Genomic DNA, 21366 nt, shown 5'->3' on the forward strand with positions numbered 1-21366 from the left:
AACCATCCGTCCTCAACGAGTATACATGTGATGGTCGAAATTTCAAGCATCCAGTGTCTAAAGGTTAATTGTATTTGTAATTTTACATTGCATTTCTGTCGCTTTTGGCTAATTGTGATGATTCTCACAATGTATTGTGTATGAAGATCAATTTTAAGAATCCCTTAAATACAGACAAATAAAAACATGTGTGCATTGTCGTCGAGCAGGCCAGGGCACTTGTGTTGAATTGCCGATTTCAGCCGCTTCAAGGTCTGACAATATCGGGCAGCAGTAATCACGCCTCCTCGTTCCAGAAAGTCAGTGAGCAGAATACCCCTTGCATCCCAGAAAACGGTCACAGGCACCTTCCCTGCTGATGGAGTCTTCTTGAATTTCTTTCGTACGGGAGAACTCGGATGCTTACACTCCAACGATGTTCTCTTGAATTTGGGAGTGAAGTGATGAACAAAGCTCTCACCTATCACAGTGTGCATGATGAAGGCATTTCCTTCTTCCTGGTATCACATTAGAGCATCAAAGCTACAGCCCACTCTCGCCTGAAGATGTTCAGAAGTGAATTGTCGAGGAACCCAACATGCACAAACCTTGTGGTATCACAAGTTCTCATGGATGATGCTGTGAGCGGTCCCAAGGGAAATGTTTATTGTGTTGACCACCTCACGAAACTAGATTCTTCTGTTCCCCCAGATCAGTTCATCCACTTTCGCGATGTGGAGCCAGTTGAGGAACAACCGGATAGAACTTAATCAAAAATCCCTACTCCGCCTTCAATGAACATGTTGCACCACCCTCTGATCATGTGCACAGACATTTGCCCATTCATACCGAATCATGGCACAAACATCCAATACATCCGCTGTCCAATACATGTGCACCTGCCATGTTGCCCTAACCTGCCTCTGTGCTTAAACTTGCGTAATTAATGATAATCATTATATTTATGGTAAAAAAAATACAATACAGGCACAGGAAATCTCACCACTTCCATCACCATTTTTTAGTACTTATTATTTCTGTTACTATGGTTACAGCAATTTGTTTTCTTGTGTTTTATACAGCGTGATAAGAGGATTATAACAATGTATATATAAAAACAAACATGCATAAGTTAAATCAACATTAATATAAATAGCATTAACATTGAACACAAAGTTTGAGAATTCGGACAGTCTCAATCTATCCCCTTCTCCTGGAAAAAAATATAAACATAACGTTTTTTTTATAATACATAAGTATTGAATCCTTTGAAAATATAATAAGAAGTTCATTTAAAATACTCAGGTGCGTGTGTCGTAATTTTAATCCTCCTTCCTTCCTCATGCCATTGCTCCAGTCACAGTATGTTCTGTGCTGTGAGGATGGTATTGCAATCATGAATTTAATACAAAGTGGTTCTTACAAAGTTTTTTTTCTTTTTTAAGTCCCTGTTTAAGTTAAGAAAGCAAACTAAAACTTGGATAATTCACATTGCACAGCTGATGTTTATTGAAAAAATATATGAATTTTACATCAAAATAACCAATGAGTGTGCATTTGACACATATCAATCAAGATTCAAGGAATAAATAACAATAGTAAATTCAGAACAAAATAATTATTTGCAAAAGAAAACTAAAATTTTTGCTTGCATCAGACTGCCTCACAATGTGTTTGACAATTAGATGTTCTGGCCGGCCCCCGTGGTGGAGTGGTTAGCACATCATGCTACAACACTAGGGGTCCCAGGTTCAAATCCTGGCCTGGGCATGGATCTTTGTGAGTATCAATTAATCAATTTCAGCATATCATCACTCATCCCCATCTTCGCAAATTAGCCAAAAGTGGTACAAAAGGCGAAGTAAAATAAAGCAAATCAATCAATCAATTAGATGTTCTGTTTGCCTGATTCGCATTCTGTTGGTCAGGAGTAAAATGAGTAAGATAAAATAAGCAGTAAAAAATTGGAATGAAGTGATATTGCCATTTTTTTAGAATCAAAATAGTGATGCTTTGAATAATTTCCAGTTTTGTGAGTATATGACGTAAAGAAACTTGAGTCTTACTGAGAAGTCATTGGCACACTTTTGAAGTTATTTTTCTAATAAATCTCTTGAAAGCCTGAAAAGGCGCAATACTATCTTGGGGGCCCCGTTGCATATGTGCGTTTAGTGAAAACGTGTTTTACTTTATAAGCTATTGTGATAAGTGATATATTAACGTTTTAAAGTAGAGCTTCAATTTTCATCTTAACTGGCTTTGCGGTAGGGGTTTTTCATTGAATAAAAATATATAGTTTGTTTTTTCTTGTGTAGAGGTTGTTATGTGTTTGGGTGTATTGTGCAGTAGCTGTGCTCTGTAGTGTGTTTGGGTTTGTCTTGTGTAGTAGTTGTGGTGTCTAGTGTGTTTGTGTTTATCTTGTGTAGTAGTTGTGATGTGCTTGTATGTGGGTTTGTCTTGTGTAGTAGTTGTGGTGTCTAGTGTGTTTGTGTTTATCTTGTGTAGTAGTTGTGATGTGCTTGTATGTGGGTTTGTCTTGTGTAGTAGTTGTGGTGTCTAGTGTGTTTGTGTTTATCTTGTGTAGTAGTTGTGATGTGCTTGTATGTGGGTTTGTCTTGTGTAGTAGTTGTGGTGTCTAGTGTGTTTGTGTTTATCTTGTGTAGTAGTTGTGATGTGCTTGTATGTGGGTTTGTCTTGTGTAGTAGTTGTGGTGTCTAGTGTGTTTGTGTTTATCTTGTGTAGTAGTTGTGATGTGCTTGTATGTGGGTTTGTCTTGTGTAGTAGTTGTGGTGTCTAGTGTGTTTGTGTTTATCTTGTGTAGTAGTTGTGATGTGCTTGTATGTGGGTTTGTCTTGTGTAGTAGTTGTGGTGTCTAGTGTGTTTGTGTTTATCTTGTGTAGTAGTTGTGATGTGCTTGTATGTGGGTTTGTCTTGTGTAGTAGTTGTGGTGTCTAGTGTGTTTGTGTTTATCTTGTGTAGTAGTTGTGATGTGCTTGTATGTGGGTTTGTCTTGTGTAGTAGTTGTGATGTGCTTGTATGTGGGTTTGTCTTGTGTAGTAGTTGTGGTGTCTAGTGTGTTTGTGTTTATCTTGTGTAGTAGTTGTGATGTGCTTGTATGTGGGTTTGTCTTGTGTAGTAGTTGTGGTGTCTAGTGTGTTTGTGTTTATCTTGTGTAGTAGTTGTGATGTGCTTGTATGTGGGTTTGTCTTGTGTAGTAGTTGTGGTGTCTAGTGTGTTTGTGTTTATCTTGTGTAGTAGTTGTGATGTGCTTGTATGTGGGTTTGTCTTGTGTAGTAGTTGTGGTGTCTAGTGTGTTTGTGTTTATCTTGTGTAGTAGTTGTGATGTGCTTGTATGTGGGTTTGTCTTGTGTAGTAGTTGTGGTGTCTAGTGTGTTTGTGTTTATCTTGTGTAGTAGTTGTGATGTGCTTGTATGTGGGTTTGTCTTGTGTAGTAGTTGTGGTGTCTAGTGTGTTTGTGTTTATCTTGTGTAGTAGTTGTGATGTGCTTGTATGTGGGTTTGTCTTGTGTAGTAGTTGTGGTGTCTAGTGTGTTTGTGTTTATCTTGTGTAGTAGTTGTGATGTGCTTGTATGTGGGTTTGTCTTGTGTAGTAGTTGTGGTGTCTAGTGTGTTTGTGTTTATCTTGTGTAGTAGTTGTGATGTGCTTGTATGTGGGTTTGTCTTGTGTAGTAGTTGTGATGTGCTTGTATGTGGGTTTGTCTTGTGTAGTAGTTGTGGTGTCTAGTGTGTTTGTGTTTATCTTGTGTAGTAGTTGTGATGTGCTTGTATGTGGGTTTGTCTTGTGTAGTAGTTGTGGTGTCTAGTGTGTTTGTGTTTATCTTGTGTAGTAGTTGTGATGTGCTTGTATGTGGGTTTGTCTTGTGTAGTAGTTGTGGTGTCTAGTGTGTTTGTGTTTATCTTGTGTAGTAGTTGTGATGTGCTTGTATGTGGGTTTGTCTTGTGTAGTAGTTGTGGTGTCTAGTGTGTTTGTGTTTATCTTGTGTAGTAGTTGTGATGTGCTTGTATGTGGGTTTGTCTTGTGTAGTAGTTGTGGTGTCTAGTGTGTTTGTGTTTATCTTGTGTAGTAGTTGTGATGTGCTTGTATGTGGGTTTGTCTTGTGTAGTAGTTGTGGTGTCTAGTGTGTTTGTGTTTATCTTGTGTAGTAGTTGTGATGTGCTTGTATGTGGGTTTGTCTTGTGTAGTAGTTGTGGTGTCTAGTGTGTTTGTGTTTATCTTGTGTAGTAGTTGTGATGTGCTTGTATGTGGGTTTGTCTTGTGTAGTAGTTGTGGTGTCTAGTGTGTTTGTGTTTATCTTGTGTAGTAGTTGTGATGTGCTTGTATGTGGGTTTGTCTTGTGTAGTAGTTGTGGTGTCTAGTGTGTTTGTGTTTATCTTGTGTAGTAGTTGTGATGTGCTTGTATGTGGGTTTGTCTTGTGTAGTAGTTGTGGTGTCTAGTGTGTTTGTGTTTATCTTGTGTAGTAGTTGTGATGTGCTTGTATGTGGGTTTGTCTTGTGTAGTAGTTGTGGTGTCTAGTGTGTTTGTGTTTATCTTGTGTAGTAGTTGTGATGTGCTTGTATGTGGGTTTGTCTTGTGTAGTAGTTGTGGTGTCTAGTGTGTTTGTGTTTATCTTGTGTAGTAGTTGTGATGTGCTTGTATGTGGGTTTGTCTTGTGTAGTAGTTGTGGTGTCTAGTGTGTTTGTGTTTATCTTGTGTAGTAGTTGTGATGTGCTTGTATGTGGGTTTGTCTTGTGTAGTAGTTGTGGTGTCTAGTGTGTTTGTGTTTATCTTGTGTAGTAGTTGTGATGTGCTTGTATGTGGGTTTGTCTTGTGTAGTAGTTGTGGTGTCTAGTGTGTTTGTGTTTATCTTGTGTAGTAGTTGTGATGTGCTTGTATGTGGGTTTGTCTTGTGTAGTAGTTGTGGTGTCTAGTGTGTTTGTGTTTATCTTGTGTAGTAGTTGTGATGTGCTTGTATGTGGGTTTGTCTTGTGTAGTAGTTGTGGTGTCTAGTGTGTTTGTGTTTATCTTGTGTAGTAGTTGTGATGTGCTTGTATGTGGGTTTGTCTTGTGTAGTAGTTGTGGTGTCTAGTGTGTTTGTGTTTATCTTGTGTAGTAGTTGTGATGTGCTTGTATGTGGGTTTGTCTTGTGTAGTAGTTGTGGTGTCTAGTGTGTTTGTGTTTATCTTGTGTAGTAGTTGTGATGTGCTTGTATGTGGGTTTGTCTTGTGTAGTAGTTGTGGTGTCTAGTGTGTTTGTGTTTATCTTGTGTAGTAGTTGTGATGTGCTTGTATGTGGGTTTGTCTTGTGTAGTAGTTGTGGTGTCTAGTGTGTTTGTGTTTATCTTGTGTAGTAGTTGTGATGTGCTTGTATGTGGGTTTGTCTTGTGTAGTAGTTGTGGTGTCTAGTGTGTTTGTGTTTATCTTGTGTAGTAGTTGTGATGTGCTTGTATGTGGGTTTGTCTTGTGTAGTAGTTGTGGTGTCTAGTGTGTTTGTGTTTATCTTGTGTAGTAGTTGTGATGTGCTTGTATGTGGGTTTGTCTTGTGTAGTAGTTGTGGTGTCTAGTGTGTTTGTGTTTATCTTGTGTAGTAGTTGTGATGTGCTTGTATGTGGGTTTGTCTTGTGTAGTAGTTGTGGTGTCTAGTGTGTTTGTGTTTATCTTGTGTAGTAGTTGTGATGTGCTTGTATGTGGGTTTGTCTTGTGTAGTAGTTGTGGTGTCTAGTGTGTTTGTGTTTATCTTGTGTAGCAGTTGTGATGTGCTTGTATGTGGGTTTGTCTTGTGTAGTAGTTGTGGTGTCTAGTGTGTTTGTGTTTATCTTGTGTAGTTGTGATGTGCTTGTATGTGGGTTTGTCTTGTGTAGTAGTTGTGGTGTCTAGTGTGTTTGTGTTTATCTTGTGTAGTAGTTGTGATGTGCTTGTATGTGGGTTTGTCTTGTGTAGTAGTTGTGGTGTCTAGTGTGTTTGTGTTTATCTTGTGTAGTAGTTGTGATGTGCTTGTATGTGGGTTTGTCTTGTGTAGTAGTTGTGGTGTCTAGTGTGTTCGTGTTTATCTTGTGTAGTAGTTGTGATGTGCTTGTATGTGGGTTTGTCTTGTGTAGTAGTTGTGGTGTCTAGTGTGTTTGTGTTTATCTTGTGTAGTAGTTGTGATGTGCTTGTATGTGGGTTTGTCTTGTGTAGTAGTTGTGGTGTCTAGTGTGTTTGTGTTTATCTTGTGTAGCAGTTGTGATGTGCTTGTATGTGGGTTTGTCTTGTGTAGTAGTTGTGGTGTCTAGTGTGTTTGTGTTTATCTTGTGTAGCAGTTGTGATGTGCTTGTATGTGGGTTTGTCTTGTGTAGTAGTTGTGGTGTCTAGTGTGTTTGTGTTTATCTTGTGTAGTAGTTGTGATGTGCTTGTATGTGGCTTTGTCTTGTGTAGTAGTTGTGGTGTCTAGTGTGTTTGTGTTTATCTTGTGTAGTAGTTGTGATGTGCTTGTATGTGGGTTTGTCTTGTGTAGTAGTTGTGGTGTCTAGTGTGTTTGTGTTTATCTTGTGTAGTAGTTGTGATGTGCTTGTATGTGGGTTTGTCTTGTGTAGTAGTTGTGGTGTCTAGTGTGTTTGTGTTTATCTTGTGTAGTAGTTGTGATGTGCTTGTATGTGGGTTTGTCTTGTGTAGTAGTTGTGGTGTCTAGTGTGTTTGTGTTTATCTTGTGTAGTAGTTGTGATGTGCTTGTATGTGGGTTTGTCTTGTGTAGTAGTTGTGGTGTCTAGTGTGTTTGTGTTTATCTTGTGTAGTAGTTGTGATGTGCTTGTATGTGGGTTTGTCTTGTGTAGTAGTTGTGGTGTCTAGTGTGTTTGTGTTTATCTTGTGTAGTAGTTGTGATGTGCTTGTATGTGGGTTTGTCTTGTGTAGTAGTTGTGGTGTCTAGTGTGTTTGTGTTTATCTTGTGTAGTAGTTGTGATGTGCTTGTATGTGGGTTTGTCTGGTGTAGTAGTTGTGGTGTCTAGTGTGTTTGTGTTTATCTTGTGTAGTAGTTGTGATGTGCTTGTATGTGGGTTTGTCTTGTGTAGTAGTTGTGGTGTCTAGTGTGTTTGTGTTTATCTTGTGTAGTAGTTGTGATGTGCTTGTATGTGGGTTTGTCTTGTGTAGTAGTTGTGGTGTCTAGTGTGTTTGTGTTTATCTTGTGTAGCAGTTGTGATGTGCTTGTATGTGGGTTTGTCTTGTGTAGTAGTTGTGGTGTCTAGTGTGTTTGTGTTTATCTTGTGTAGCAGTTGTGATGTGCTTGTATGTGGGTTTGTCTTGTGTAGTAGTTGTGGTGTCTAGTGTGTTTGTGTTTATCTTGTGTAGTAGTTGTGATGTGCTTGTATGTGGGTTTGTCTTGTGTAGTAGTTGTGGTGTCTAGTGTGTTTGTGTTTATCTTGTGTAGTAGTTGTGATGTGCTTGTATGTGGGTTTGTCTTGTGTAGTAGTTGTGGTGTCTAGTGTGTTTGTGTTTATCTTTTGTAGTAGTTGTGATGTGCTTGTATGTGGGTTTGTCTTGTGTAGTAGTTGTGGTGTCTAGTGTGTTTGTGTTTATCTTGTGTAGTAGTTGTGATGTGCTTGTATGTGGGTTTGTCTTGTGTAGTAGTTGTGGTGTCTAGTGTGTTTGTGTTTATCTTGTGTAGTAGTTGTGATGTGCTTGTATGTGGGTTTGTCTTGTGTAGTAGTTGTGGTGTCTAGTGTGTTTGTGTTTATCTTGTGTAGTAGTTGTGATGTGCTTGTATGTGGGTTTGTCTTGTGTAGTAGTTGTGGTGTCTAGTGTGTTTGTGTTTATCTTGTGTAGTAGTTGTGATGTGCTTGTATGTGGGTTTGTCTGGTGTAGTAGTTGTGGTGTCTAGTGTGTTTGTGTTTATCTTGTGTAGCAGTTGTGATGTGCTTGTATGTGGGTTTGTCTTGTGTAGTAGTTGTGGTGTCTAGTGTGTTTGTGTTTATCTTGTGTAGTAGTTGTGATGTGCTTGTATGTGGGTTTGTCTTGTGTAGTAGTTGTGGTGTCTAGTGTGTTTGTGTTTATCTTGTGTAGTAGTTGTGATGTGCTTGTATGTGGGTTTGTCTTGTGTAGTAGTTGTGGTGTCTAGTGTGTTTGTGTTTATCTTGTGTAGTAGTTATGATGTGCTTGTATGTGGGTTTGTCTTGTGTAGTAGTTGTGGTGTCTAGTGTGTTTGTGTTTATCTTGTGTAGTAGTTGTGATGTGCTTGTATGTGGGTTTGTCTTGTGTAGTAGCTGCGCTGTCTAGTGTGGTTGTGTTTATCTTGTGTAGTAGTTATGCTGTCTAATGTGTTTCTATTTGTCTTCTGTAGTATCGGTGGTGGGTATGTATGTGTCTTGTGTTGCAGTTGTGCTGTCTAGTATGTTTGTGTAGTAGTTGTGCTGTCTAGTATGTTTGTTTTGCGTAGTAGTAATTTGTTTGTGTTTGTCTTGTGTAGTAGTTGTGGTGTGTTTGTGTTTATATTGTGTTATAGCTGTGATGTGTTTGTGTATGTCTTGTGTAGTAGTTGTGCTCTCTAATGTGTTTGTGTTTGTCTTCTGTAGTAGTTCCTCCATTCATATTGGGGGTTAGGCGTAGAGCTGACAACTCTGCACTGTAAAAAGCCATGTCAAGAATCAGCAATATAAGGCCATGGATGTTCCCAAGGTAAAATATTTCGGAGGTAAAATAGTCCCCCGTTCGGATCTCCGGGTGGGGACTACTTTGGGAAGTCCCTGGACTAAGGATAAGATCTACGTTAGGAATAAGGATATTAAATTAGGCACCTGGAATGTTCTGAGCCTTTACCGGCCTGGGGCATTTCAGTGTACAGTTAATGAGATAGTTAAGTATAAATTAGATGTAGTAGCTGTCTAGGAAGTTAGGTGGCCAGGAGAAGGGAATTGTAAAACTAAAAATTATACTTTTTTCTATGGTGGTACTGAAAATCATAATTTTGGAACAGGCTTTTTCATAAATAATAGAATTATCTCTGCTCTTAAAACAGTAGAATTTATTAATGATAGGATATCATATGCAGTTTTACAGGGTAGGTGGTGTAAATTTATTTTAATAAACATACATGCACCAACGGAAGATAAAGATGATAATACTAAAGATGATTTTTATACAGAGTTAGAACAGGTCTTTGATACATTTTCTCAGTATGATATGAAAATTCTGTTAGGTGACTGTAATGCACAGATTGGCAAAGAAGAGACATTTAAACCCACGATTGGTAAAGAAAGTCTTCATGAATTAAGTAATGATAATGGTATAAGATTGATTACTTTTGCAACCTCAAAGAATTTAATTGTGAAAAGTACCACTTTTAAACATAAAGATATCCATAAATATACCTGGTCTTCTCCAGATGGTAAAACTCATAATCAGATAGATCATATTCTCATTGATAGGAGAAGGCATACTAGTATAATTGACGTTCGTACACATAGAGGTGCTGACTGTGCCAGTGACCATAATTTAGTAATTGCTAAATTAAGAGAAAGACTCTCAGTGATAAATCATAAGCAACAAAATCTAAAAGTTCTAAAATTTGATACAGGAAAGTTTCCTGATGAAAGAATTAAGAAAGATTACCAAATTAAACTGTCAAATAGATTTGATGTTTTGCAGGATTTAAATGATGATGAAAATATAAATGAAACAGACGTAAATAAGAATTGGGAGCACATACGTAATGCAATAGAATCAGCTGCTATAGAAAGTATAGGATACCATAAACCGAGAAAAAGTAAGCCATGGTTTGATAATTAATGTCATAATCTAATAGAAATAAGAAATCAGGCTAGACTTAGGTGGTTAAATAACTCTGATGATACAAATCTAAACAATTATAATAGAATAAAGCGAGAAGTTAACCACACATTTAGAAGTAAAAAAAGAGATTACTTGAAAAGCAAAATTAACGAAATTGAAACAAACAGCAAAAATAAAAATATCAGAGATTTATATAAAGGTGTAAATGAGTTTAGAAAGGGGTGGCAACCTAAAGTAAACTTGATAAAAGATAAAGACGGTGATTTTCTAGCTGACCCAAGCGATATTCTAAATAGATGGAAGAACTACTTTAATGACCTTTTAAATGTCCATGTAGGAGATAAATCAGAAGTAAATGAAGTCCACACAGCAGAACCTTTAGTTCCAGAACCTAACTTGACTGAAGTTAAAGATGCTATTAAAAGGCTAAAGAATAACAAAGCACCTGGCATTGATTTAATACCAGCTGAGTTAATTAAATATGGTGGAAATTCATTAATATGTCAAATTCATAAATTAATTTGTTTAATATGGAATAAAGAAGAAATCCCTCAACAGTGGAAAGAATCCATAATTGTTCCTGTGTTTAAAAAAGGTGATAAAATGAACTGCAATAATTACCGTGGAATTTCTCTACTCTCAACAACATATAAAATATTATCTAACATTCTTTTAACAAGACTAACCCCATATGCTAATGAAATTATAGGTGATTATCAATGTGGATTTAAACGCAACAGATCAACTACAGATCAAATTTTTAACATCAGACAGACACTTGAAAAAAAGTGGGAATATAATCAAAATGTCCATCAGCTATTCATTGATTTCAAAAAAGCATATGATTCGGTCAAAAGAGATAAATTATATAATATATTAGTAGAGTTTGGAATACCTAAGAAGCTTGTTAGTATGATAAAAATATGCACCAGTGAAACAGAAAGTAAAATTCGTGTGGGTATTAATATGTCTGACAAATTTACAATTCATGATGGGTTAAAACAAGGAGATGCATTATCTCCATTGCTCTTTAATTTTGCCTTAGAATATGCTGTTAGGAAGGTAAACGAAACTAAAGAAGGACTAAAATTAAATGCTGTGACTCAGTTGTTAGCATATGCAGATGATGTAGACTTACTGGGGGATGATGTGAATACAATTAAGAATAATGCTAAAATATTTTTCAAAACTGCTAAAGAGATAGGTTTGGAAGTTAACAAAGAGAAAACTAAATATATGCTTACAGGCCGAAACCAAGTGTTAGGTAATAATCAAAATCTAATTATTGATAACAACTCGTTTGAACCAGTTTCCAAATTCAAATACTTAGGAGTAATATTAACAAATGAAAATTATATTAAAGAGGAAATAAAAAGTAGGCTTAATTCAGGAAATGCATGTTACTTCTCTCTTCATAAACTTTTGTCTTCTCGTTTAATATCTAAGAAACTAAAAGTTAAAATATACAAAACAGTAATTTTGCCTGTAGTATTATTTGGGTGTGAAACTTGGTCCCTTACATTGAAAGAGGAACATAAATTGAGAGTATTTGAAAATAGGATCCTTAGGAAAATATTTGGACCTAAAAGGGATGAGGAGACAGGTGAGTGGAGAAGGTTACATAATTTAGAACTACATAATTTATATTCATGTCCAGACATTATTAGAATAATTAAATCAAGAAGACTTAGGTGGGCAGGCCATGTGGCACGAATGGGAGACGAAAGAGGAGTTTACAGGATTCTTGTTGGGAAACCTGATGGTAAGAGACCAGTAGGAAGGCCAAGACGAAGATGGAGGGACAACGTCGAGATGGACCTAAGGGAAATCGGTAGGGATGGAAAAGAGTATATAGATCTTACACAAGATAGGGACAGATGGAAGGCCTGTGTTGCTGCAGCCATGAACCTTCGGGTTTAAGAAGGCTAGAGAGTTAGTTAGTTAGTTAGTTAGTGCGGTGGTTAAAAACTAGATAAAAATTCAATGGTTCGACATGAAAAAAAAAACTATCTTTGTTTGTAAGGTTCAACCATTGGATATTAATCTACATTTTAATTAGTAGGGTTATGTTCTTATTCTCTTTTATTAATATGAACAATTGCCACAGAGAGTTCAGAAATTTCTAATTATCGTCATGCAAGAACTCACCTCTTTCAAAAAATTCTTCTGAGCCTCTTCATCGACTCTATACAATTCTTTAAGCACCATCACTTCACTAGTGTCCCGATGAGTCACTTTATACACCTGTCCGAAAAACCCTTTGCCCAACAGTTCCCCCTTCACTAGATCAGAAGCTCGGAAGATGCGTTGACTTTTGGGTTCCACGCGGAAGGACCTCGTGCGAGACAAATCACAAGCATCCTTGTTACTAGGCGGAGAGCTGGAAAACAAGTTGGACAAATAGTTTTATGTACAGTATGACATTTTGTGCTGCAGGAAAATTTGTGTGACTTATACCACACTAACTAATATGCCAATAAAGGAAAAAAAAACAGTACAAATTCCCAACAACAAAATAACATTCCCATAAAATTCAACATTTCTCCTGTCTACCACATAAAAAAGTAATTATAAATAATTTCAACATAATTTAAGAGTATGTGTAGTGTCTCCTCGATGGCATAGTGGTAACATCGTCGCCTTGTAATCAAGGAGCCCCGGGTTCGATACCTGGTGCAGACACACAGCACAGTGGTTCGGATCGCACGTTAACATGTAGGTTTACTGGTAAACATCTTGTAAAACAATCAAACAATACAGACTTTTAAAAAAAAACTCACAAATTAAAGACAAAGGTAAAAAGGGACCTTTACTGACCATTCCCATGCCTGATTATGCAATTTGTTACCTCATGTGAAAGTGTTAGCAAATAATTAAATTTTTGGTCCCATGATTTTCCAATTAATGAGATTTACCTGCAAGTGTACGCCATTTAACAACTGTGGCTCAACCAAAGATTGAACTTGGAACCTTCAGCATTCCCTTACAATGCTTTACCCCTATGCTACCAAGATAACTTGTAGCCTCCTTCAATGGAAGGTGAATGAGTAATTTACCCAGAACTTACCCTTCAAGAAGACGAGATGTCGAGGATGAGCGTTCCTTGCTGCCTTTTCCTCGCCTGAGTTGCCGACTGCGTGACCCACTTACGTATCCCTCGTCCCTACGTTTGAAGAGCCTTTCTCGATCCTGAGGCTTTGGAGTTGTGATCAAAGGCACGGCAGGGTATGGGAAACTTGGCCTTCTGGGTAGGGCATCAGGATCATGTTCAATTGTTAACTGAAATTGAAGATACAATTTAAGAAAGGAAATTATTGCAATAACAATCAAAAACAATGGTACCATTCTGACACTCTTACCAACTTGTAAAAATATCAATATTGATGTTTGAACATTGCAACAAGTAGAAGTTTTATGTACTCCACCGAAATTATACCACATAAACTACCGGTTTTTAATGAAGGCTTGGGGAAGCAAATATGAGAGGAAGATATGAAGGCCCTGTTGTTCGCTGATGACTTGGTAATATGGGGAAACAGGGAAGAAGTACAGAGACAGCTTGATAGTTGGAATGAGTAAATTAGAAGAACAGGAATGAAATTCAGTGCAGAAAAGAGTGAGGTGTTAATAACAAGAAACAGGAGCCAGAAATGAACCACGAATAAAGGTGGACACGGAAGAATTGAGGGTAGTGGAGAGCTTCAAATATCTAGGAAACATAATTGAGAGAAATGGAAGAATACATGAGGAGGTAAACAGAAGAGGACAAATGGGTGGTGGACTATATCAAAGCATTCAAAGATTAATATGGAACAGGGATTATGTACCTACGAAATGCAAGAAGGTATATAATGCATACTATGTACCAATAATTATGTATGGAGCAGAGACTTGGACAATGGCAGAGAGAGACAAAAAAAGATGCAGGCAGTAGAGATGAAATTTTTAAGGAGTATATTGGGGAAGACTAGAAGGGATAGAATAAGGAATGAGGATATCCGACAGACAGTGGGTGTGGTAAAGCTTCAGGACAGAATAGATCAGGCCCAGATGAGATGGTTCGGACACATGAAGAGGTTGGATGCAGAAAGACTACCAGTAAGAGCTTACCATGCACAAGGAGAGGGAATACGGCCAAGGGGGAGACCAAGATGTCTGTGGAAAGAGCAGATAGCGGAGAGTGTTAGGAGAAGAGGACAAGATTGGAACACCATGGAAAGAAAGGAGTGGTGGAAAACTAGAAGAAACTGGAAAGGCTTGACTTCTATGGCGACCCAGCCAGAGGCATGAAATGGCGAAGGATGATGATGATGATGATGAAATTACCAGAATTTTACTTGAAAATATTTGAAGAAATACATAACAGATAATCGTAACATGAAACCATTAACACTATTATTTCATTATAAAATTCACTTTTCCACATTATGCTAGTGTCATTCTAAGGAAAATTACACATTTTGCATAATTAATAGGATAACTAGACACTATTAAGTACACATTATTAAATTTGAACCAACACTTTCCAATTCTACTGGAATTATCCGATATTCATATATTGGCATCAATCTCAGTTCAGCCTAAAACATATTACACATATGTCATAACTAGAGCCCGGAAGTTTGGCAAAATGCCTCTTTTTATCTACTGGATATATTAATAAAAATTTTCCGGATATACGTTTTTTATGTTGTTTCGAATGTTTTAGAAGCCTTTTCAGTTTGCCTATTTTGGACCCCACTGCCTATTTTTAATTATAATGCCTTTTTTTGCCTTCTTCAATGAGATTGGACCATTTTTTTAAAAAAATGTGTATATAAATTATTTTTCTACCAAAAAACGTTGCTGGCATTTATTTTTCTTCCGTTTATTATGTGAAATTTTCGCTTTATTTAAGTAATATTGAACTCACGCATGTTTCAACATTGCTGAAGGAGGAAAGTGTGAGAGAAAAGTATTTCATGCTGAGTTAGGATATTGGCTTTCGGTTAACATTTCCTTGTGCATGATTGACTGCTGAAAACCTGTTGCAGAACATGTGCACAATTACGTCATCACGTCCAGCGTCCGTGTCAGGACGTTATTGAAAAGAAACAGCACTAACGCCCAAGGGCCTTTGCATGCATTCCAAAATCAAATTCTCTATCTTTAGTTTAGTTCTGCACTTTGGAGGGAAACGATCGTGTATTTGTCATCATGCCGAAATTTAGTGTGCCATTAAGTGGTAAGTTACATGGTTACGTGCGTGAATTTGGTGAAAATTGAAATGCTCTTCCCAATGTAGATTTTAACATTTTGCCAGAAATTATAGATAAAAGTAAGCGACTTGCAAATGTGCCTTTTTTTTTGTTTATTTTGCCTTTTTTCATTTTTAGTGCCTATTTTCCACATTATAAATGCCATTTTGCCTGCCTATTTTAACGAAAATAAATGCCTGAATTTCCGGGCTCTAGTCATAACATATTATGTGCCACTTGTTGCCTTTCGCACATAGCTTCTTTCTTGTGGTCTGAAAGTTCAATGCTGAAATTCACTGTTACAATGAAATATGTGATGAGAAATTCAGGAACACACTAAAGCATAAAAGGATTAGAAATGTACATACCTGTAATACAGTATCTGAATACCGTATTAAATTCTCTATGTGGTCAATTGATTGATCTTTCACTGGTGTTCCATTAACTTCCAATATTCTATCTCCAATATGGAGGGACATAAGATCACTACTCATGTCTAACCTGTACAAAGAAATTAGAACAAAATTAGATAAATATTCACAGAAAAACACTGAACAGAAAACAAGTTATTTCATGTTAAAATACATACAAAAATGTGGACACACATCTTTTAAATATTTCCAAATTTTGAAACCCATGCTGGTTCTTCATCAGGGAAGGGGTGAGGATTAAATGCACATGGGTTAAACAATGTTACAAACACACAGCAACATGGCTCGACACAATCTCGTGTCCTCAAGTATTAGTTAGTTGCCTTGTTTTAAGCCATGACATGTAATTCTACCTCCTTTTCTGGGTGGGTTAGAAAATGTGGAAATATTTACAAGGTACGTGTCTAAATATTATAACAATCCTTGTACATTGTTATACCAGTAAAGACATGTGGCATGAGACTTCTTTAAAACTACATACAATTAATAATAATAAACAAAGGTTCAATTGAATGCATACTAACAGAGTACTACCTAAATCAGAGGATTTGCACTTTAAAATTATTTCTAAAGTAACATGTGCAAAAACCAAGCCTGAACAAAACTAATTCATGCATTGCAGGGGGAAAAAAATGAAAATAATACATTCAATTCTTTAGTGTGGGAACTCTAGTGGTGGTCAAATCCCGGCATCCAATATTCATTTATTCTTCTCAGAATATCCATCATCTGAATTTCTAAACTATTACGAAGGATAAACAGGAAGTGAAGATGTGATTGGTATTGCTGATTCTCTGTATCTAAAGTTCTTCTTTTTTTGTTCGTTGTTATTGATTTTTGCAGTGCTGAACAGCAAAACTGGAAACCAGTATTCTATGCACCATATTGAAAGAATAATTACTCTAACTGTTTGCATCGCTTGTTACACTTAAAAAAAGAATAAAATAATGTAAATCGAACTAAATGCACGGCCATGAAATTAGGTGGGTGGTAGAATTTCGCACTGTTGCCATGTCGGAGCACTACCCCGTATGTCGGGAGGTTTAAGAGAAAGAAAGATCTCGTTGTAGATTTGGTCTTTGTAATCCACGTGATACAAACTGACAGCATGTGTTCGAAAGGTCAGGGATGACACATAAGTGGCTCGGAGAGAGGTCGGTCTGACGCTCGACGTAGGCAATGCAGCCCGGTTGACGTTGCCACACAGTGCACAGGAACCAGCGACTTTTGTCACGCTCTCGTTTTGCTTTTCCCATATGTGGCACCAGCGCAATTCTGTCCAGCTGCCTATTCTCGTGGCCATGCATTTAGAATACTGGACTTCTTACGATGTCCTTTCTTTCCCACATTCATGAGAAAATCACAGCTAGTTCAGAGTCGCCAAACCTTTTGCCACTGTCCCCCACTAAACAGCGCAGGGGGAGGGATGGGAGGATATTCTGTGCTTGTTCTTTTTCACTCTTGGTGTCTTCATCCCTTCCGCTGAGAGTTGCAGTGACATTGCCCAGATATGAGAAGATGTGACAATGATTTCAATTGTCAATTGTGGGACGCACTGTAGTTTCCGCAGGAAACGTGATTGGATGGTCATACAAGCATAGCAATAAGAGTTTACAAGTTCTACAGGGTGTTTCACTTGCTCTCTGCTCCTGATTTTCGCTTATAAAAATCCAACTATTGGTCATAATGCAATGAAATTTGCTACACACACACCTTAGTGTGAGAAGCATGGTGATGTCATTGGAGCTGCATTATTGGCCCCATCTTTTTTGGCACAACAGTGAATACAGAGGTCTATGTGGGAATCTTCTACGAGTTTGTAAATCAGTTGGATGATGAGGAACTCCGTAATGGATATTTTCAGCAGGATGGAGCCACATGCCACACTTCCAACACCAGCATTCAAGAAATTGTGTCCTTTGAAGATCGTGTCATTTCCAAAGGACTTTGGCCACCCAGATTGCCTGACCTCACCCCATCAATTTTTTTCCTATGGGGCATTCTGAAAGGAAAGGTCTATCGCAACAAACCATGGACTATCATGGAACTGCAAGACAGGATTTCGCAGGAAATTGACACTGCAACTCCTGATGTGTGTGCAGGCATGAACTGATATTAATGGCGACCACTTCCAACACTCGCTGTGATGTCACCATGCTTCTCAAACATGAAGATATGTCCGTAGCAAATTTCATTACGTTATAACTAATGGTTTGATTTTTATATGCCAAAATCAGGGGCCGAGAGTGAGTGAAACTCCCTGTATATCTTCTCATTTGGTAATGTTTCAGCAGTTCAAAAATAACTTCTTTCAAGCCATGTCCTACCAGTTCTATGAGAGGCCTCATACTGAAGGAAATGATGGATCTGTCAAACTGCTAGACCACAAAAAAAACAAAAAAAAAAACAAAAAAAAACAAACATATCCAAGCCTTATAAACCGCTTCACGGTTACTTTTACACACACACTTTATGACACCCTGTAATATCCACCCCCACACCTCATCCAACCTCCTCTTTCAGCATTCTTGCGAACGATAAAGAGTGTGGAAATATTTTGAACATTTGCCTCACATTAAAGTTGTGCCATTATAACAATATAGCATAATCTGCATAAATGACTAACATTTAGATGCGAAGTTGCATAATATATTAGACTGCTTGATTATTCCTTAAGTCCATGCATTTTTCAACACAAAAGCAATCACAACCGAATAATGTATGTCGATTCAAGTAATAAATTACGGAAATATAGTTTCCAAGAAAACTGTCATGCCATTCTCCTTAATACATCATGCATATTTTTTCATTTACACATGAATCGGAAATGGAATTACGAATGTTGCCCATCCAACATGCTTTCTTTGCATAAAATTACTGTCTGAATGTACAGTAGTTCCTTGCTTTCTGTATCAATAACCAAACACATACTGAATTTGTTCATAATGCTCATGCAAAACAATCACCTCTAATACAATTCATATTACCTCCCTTGCTAAGAACAGGTAGAAAGCAAATTTATGGAGGTAAAAAAGTTTGCTATAAGAAGTCCTTGTTTTACAACTTCTCGTGGACCATAAAAATATCAATAATAATAATATGCATTAACCAGGTGGCCACTCAAGGACCATGATAAAATTCAAGTATAATTCCCTGTTTCCAAGGCGAAATTTCCAGGCTACAAGCAGATGCTTTCTCTATTTAAGCCTTTCATATTATCGCCTCTCACCACCCACACACATACATACAAAGGCAAATATACAGGGTGATCTATATTGATGGGACACATTTTATTTTGCATTTTTGGACAGTAGGAATAATCTAACATTTTTCAAATGCACTGTATTTCGAAGCCTGAGCTGGGAAGTTTATATTAATTCCATTTTCATTTTACTGTTCTAATGAATAATGGTGCTGTGGACTCGCAGTTGAAATTGCTTATGATTTGGAAGCATTCCTCACTAGTGGAAGCTTCATCAGGCAATTTAGAAAACATTTCAAGAAGCACGAAGCATCATCTCAGAAGGTAAACCTGCTTGCTGTGAAAAACACCTGTGAGACAGCTAGTGTCGACAAGAAACCTTCACGGTTGACTTCGAGCATCTGGTAGTGCAGAGAACCTGTAACTCCTGGCAAACGCAGTCGAGCAATATCCCAACCGTAACAGTCACCGCATGCTACAATGACATGTTAATCACATTCTTTGTTCACTAATGAGGCAACTCCGTCTTACAAAATGTGGATACAACAAGATGGTGCCACTAGTCATACAGGATTAATGCCAATGAGACCATTTCCCTAGTCGCCTCATTTCCAGCTTCGGTGATGTCAATTGGCTTTCCAGATCACTAGATTTGTAATCAAGGGATCCTGGGTTCGATACCCGGTGGTGGCACAAGTGGTTTGGATCCCAATTTAAAACTGTAGGTCCAGTCCTGATTAGCCTAACTGTGCACAAAGTGAACTTAGAACAACAAATCAACAACAGATCACTAGATGAAGCCCCACAGGACCGCTTCCTGTAAAGTTACCTAAAAGAAAGGGCGTACATCAAAAGATCCCAAGGTTATGGAGGGAGACAGAGTCCTTCCGAACAATTTGCTGCATCACAGTATGGACAGTATGACTTCGAGAGCCCAAGAATGTTCTCCTCAAGGCGATGCCCATCTATGGAATGTTATATTCAAACGATGAACAGTGCTTAATAAATGTGGTTCTTCCATTCCTAGAAATGTGTCCCATCAATATGGACCACTCTGTATAAACAACACAAAGGGCCAGTGTGATTCCAATGAATCCAAAAATTCTAACCTAATTCAATTAAATGGTACACATATTTAAAATATGAGTGCAGAGTTTGCATTTGCCATTTCGCATACTCAGACTCTAAATACATCTACAAACACAAGTCGCAAATGTCACGGGATATACTAATCCACTAAAAGTTGTTAATTGTACAAGAATTTCAAACTCAAATTTACCCAATCAACTTCACTATATCTTATCTTGCAATAATCTTACGTTTGTCAGATAAGTGTGTTCTGAAAATGCCACTAACAAAGTAAACGGATTGAAAGTGTGTTATTTTCCACGCAGCTTTCTTTTCCTTCTTCGATAAAGATAAAAGTTAAACTGTTAAAAACTTGCCTCAGGGCATTTTTATGTATAAATTCAATGAGATTTGATTAATAAAAGTTGCAATTTTCTACGTCTACGGAGAAAAATTCATGCAGAATTCATTCCTGGTCAGTAACCACCATGATTAAGCAGGTGTTGTTTAAAGAAATAATTCTTGACTGACAGATACCACTGGATTTTGAGGCCTCAAAAGTAAACTTCCAGTGAATTCTAGGCCATTATTCATTAAAATTAAGGACATTTTCACAATGTAGTGATAACAAATGTAGCCATGTTATCAGGGAAGACAATAGTTCTGGACATCAACAAAGAAACTCAATCTTTATATCCCTCCCAAACTTGTCATGCACATGTCCGCCACTTGAGACACAAATGTTGCTGATTCCTGTAAGAATGTCACCCCCACGAAAGCAGCCAGTCTTGTTGCCTTTGATTCGGTAAAAAATTCTCCAACTGTCTTCTGCAGTGAGTTGTGGCACAGAGGCACAAACATGTGGCAATGCTGAAAACACCCGTAAAGCTATTTCACCCGGTCACCCTCTTGAAACATGTGGGGGAGGAATGGTTGAAGGTTTTTGATGTTTTCCAGGCAAAAAAAAGGACAGGGCGATTCTTATAGAACCGGCCTGATGAATTTGCTAATAATGCGGCAGGTGATGCATACAACCACTCACAATTACGACATAATAATCTGTGGGCTATGCTGAGTCGAATAGTGTGTAGATGATCTGACAGGTGGCAGCACTTATGCTGGAAGGTTAAGAGACACATAGTGGTGTATGTATGAACGTGTTTGCAGTGTCCTACCAGCCGGAATTTTTCCTTGTGGGGTTTACTGAAGGACAGGATGTATGAAAACAAACCACGTACGTTACAAGCTTCAAAGGACAAAATTTCGGCTGAAATCAGGAACATCACCAGAGAAACACTGCGACGAGTCATGGTGAGTATGGAAATGCAGGTAGGGGCATGCCTTCTTGAAAACAGCGGACACTTTCAACACATGCTCGGATCACAATCAACGGCACACTATCCAAGGTATGTCATGTATAAATTATGCAAATATTCACATGGTGTATTTTATATTACAGCTCAATTTGTCAGGCCGGTTCTATGAGAATCACCCTGCACTGTATTTGGTTTGTAAAGTCATCCTGAAATGCCTCTTCTTGTATGTATTGCTTGTACTGTAGTTTCTTTGTTTCAATTTAAGGCTGTTGCATGCAAGTTAATGCATTTCTTGACATAATGTATCAGGAGAACACATGCTCCCTTCATCAATCATTAATCAATATTACAGAAATATTACAATAAATTACTTGTTA

At 37.6% G+C, this 21366-nt stretch overlaps 1 protein-coding gene across 2 annotated transcripts in view; it reads right to left on the reverse strand.

Moving 5' to 3' along the window:
• LIMK1 (LIM domain kinase 1) overlaps window positions 1-21366 on the reverse strand; it is an 83476-nt gene that overhangs the window by 29180 nt on the left and 32930 nt on the right. For both annotated transcript variants that reach the window (XM_083140060.1, XM_083140059.1), the window contains 3 exons: window positions 15341-15473; window positions 12803-13014; window positions 11884-12115 (listed from right to left, as the gene is read on the reverse strand). In XM_083140060.1, coding sequence (XP_082996186.1) covers window positions 11884-12115; window positions 12803-13014; window positions 15341-15473 — 577 coding nt within the window. The remainder of the gene's footprint in view (window positions 1-11883; window positions 12116-12802; window positions 13015-15340; window positions 15474-21366) is intronic.

This window comes from Lepisma saccharinum, chromosome 18 (assembly GCF_977018435.1).
Source record: "Lepisma saccharinum chromosome 18, izLepSacc3.1, whole genome shotgun sequence".
Lineage (NCBI taxonomy): Eukaryota > Metazoa > Arthropoda > Insecta > Zygentoma > Lepismatidae > Lepisma > Lepisma saccharinum.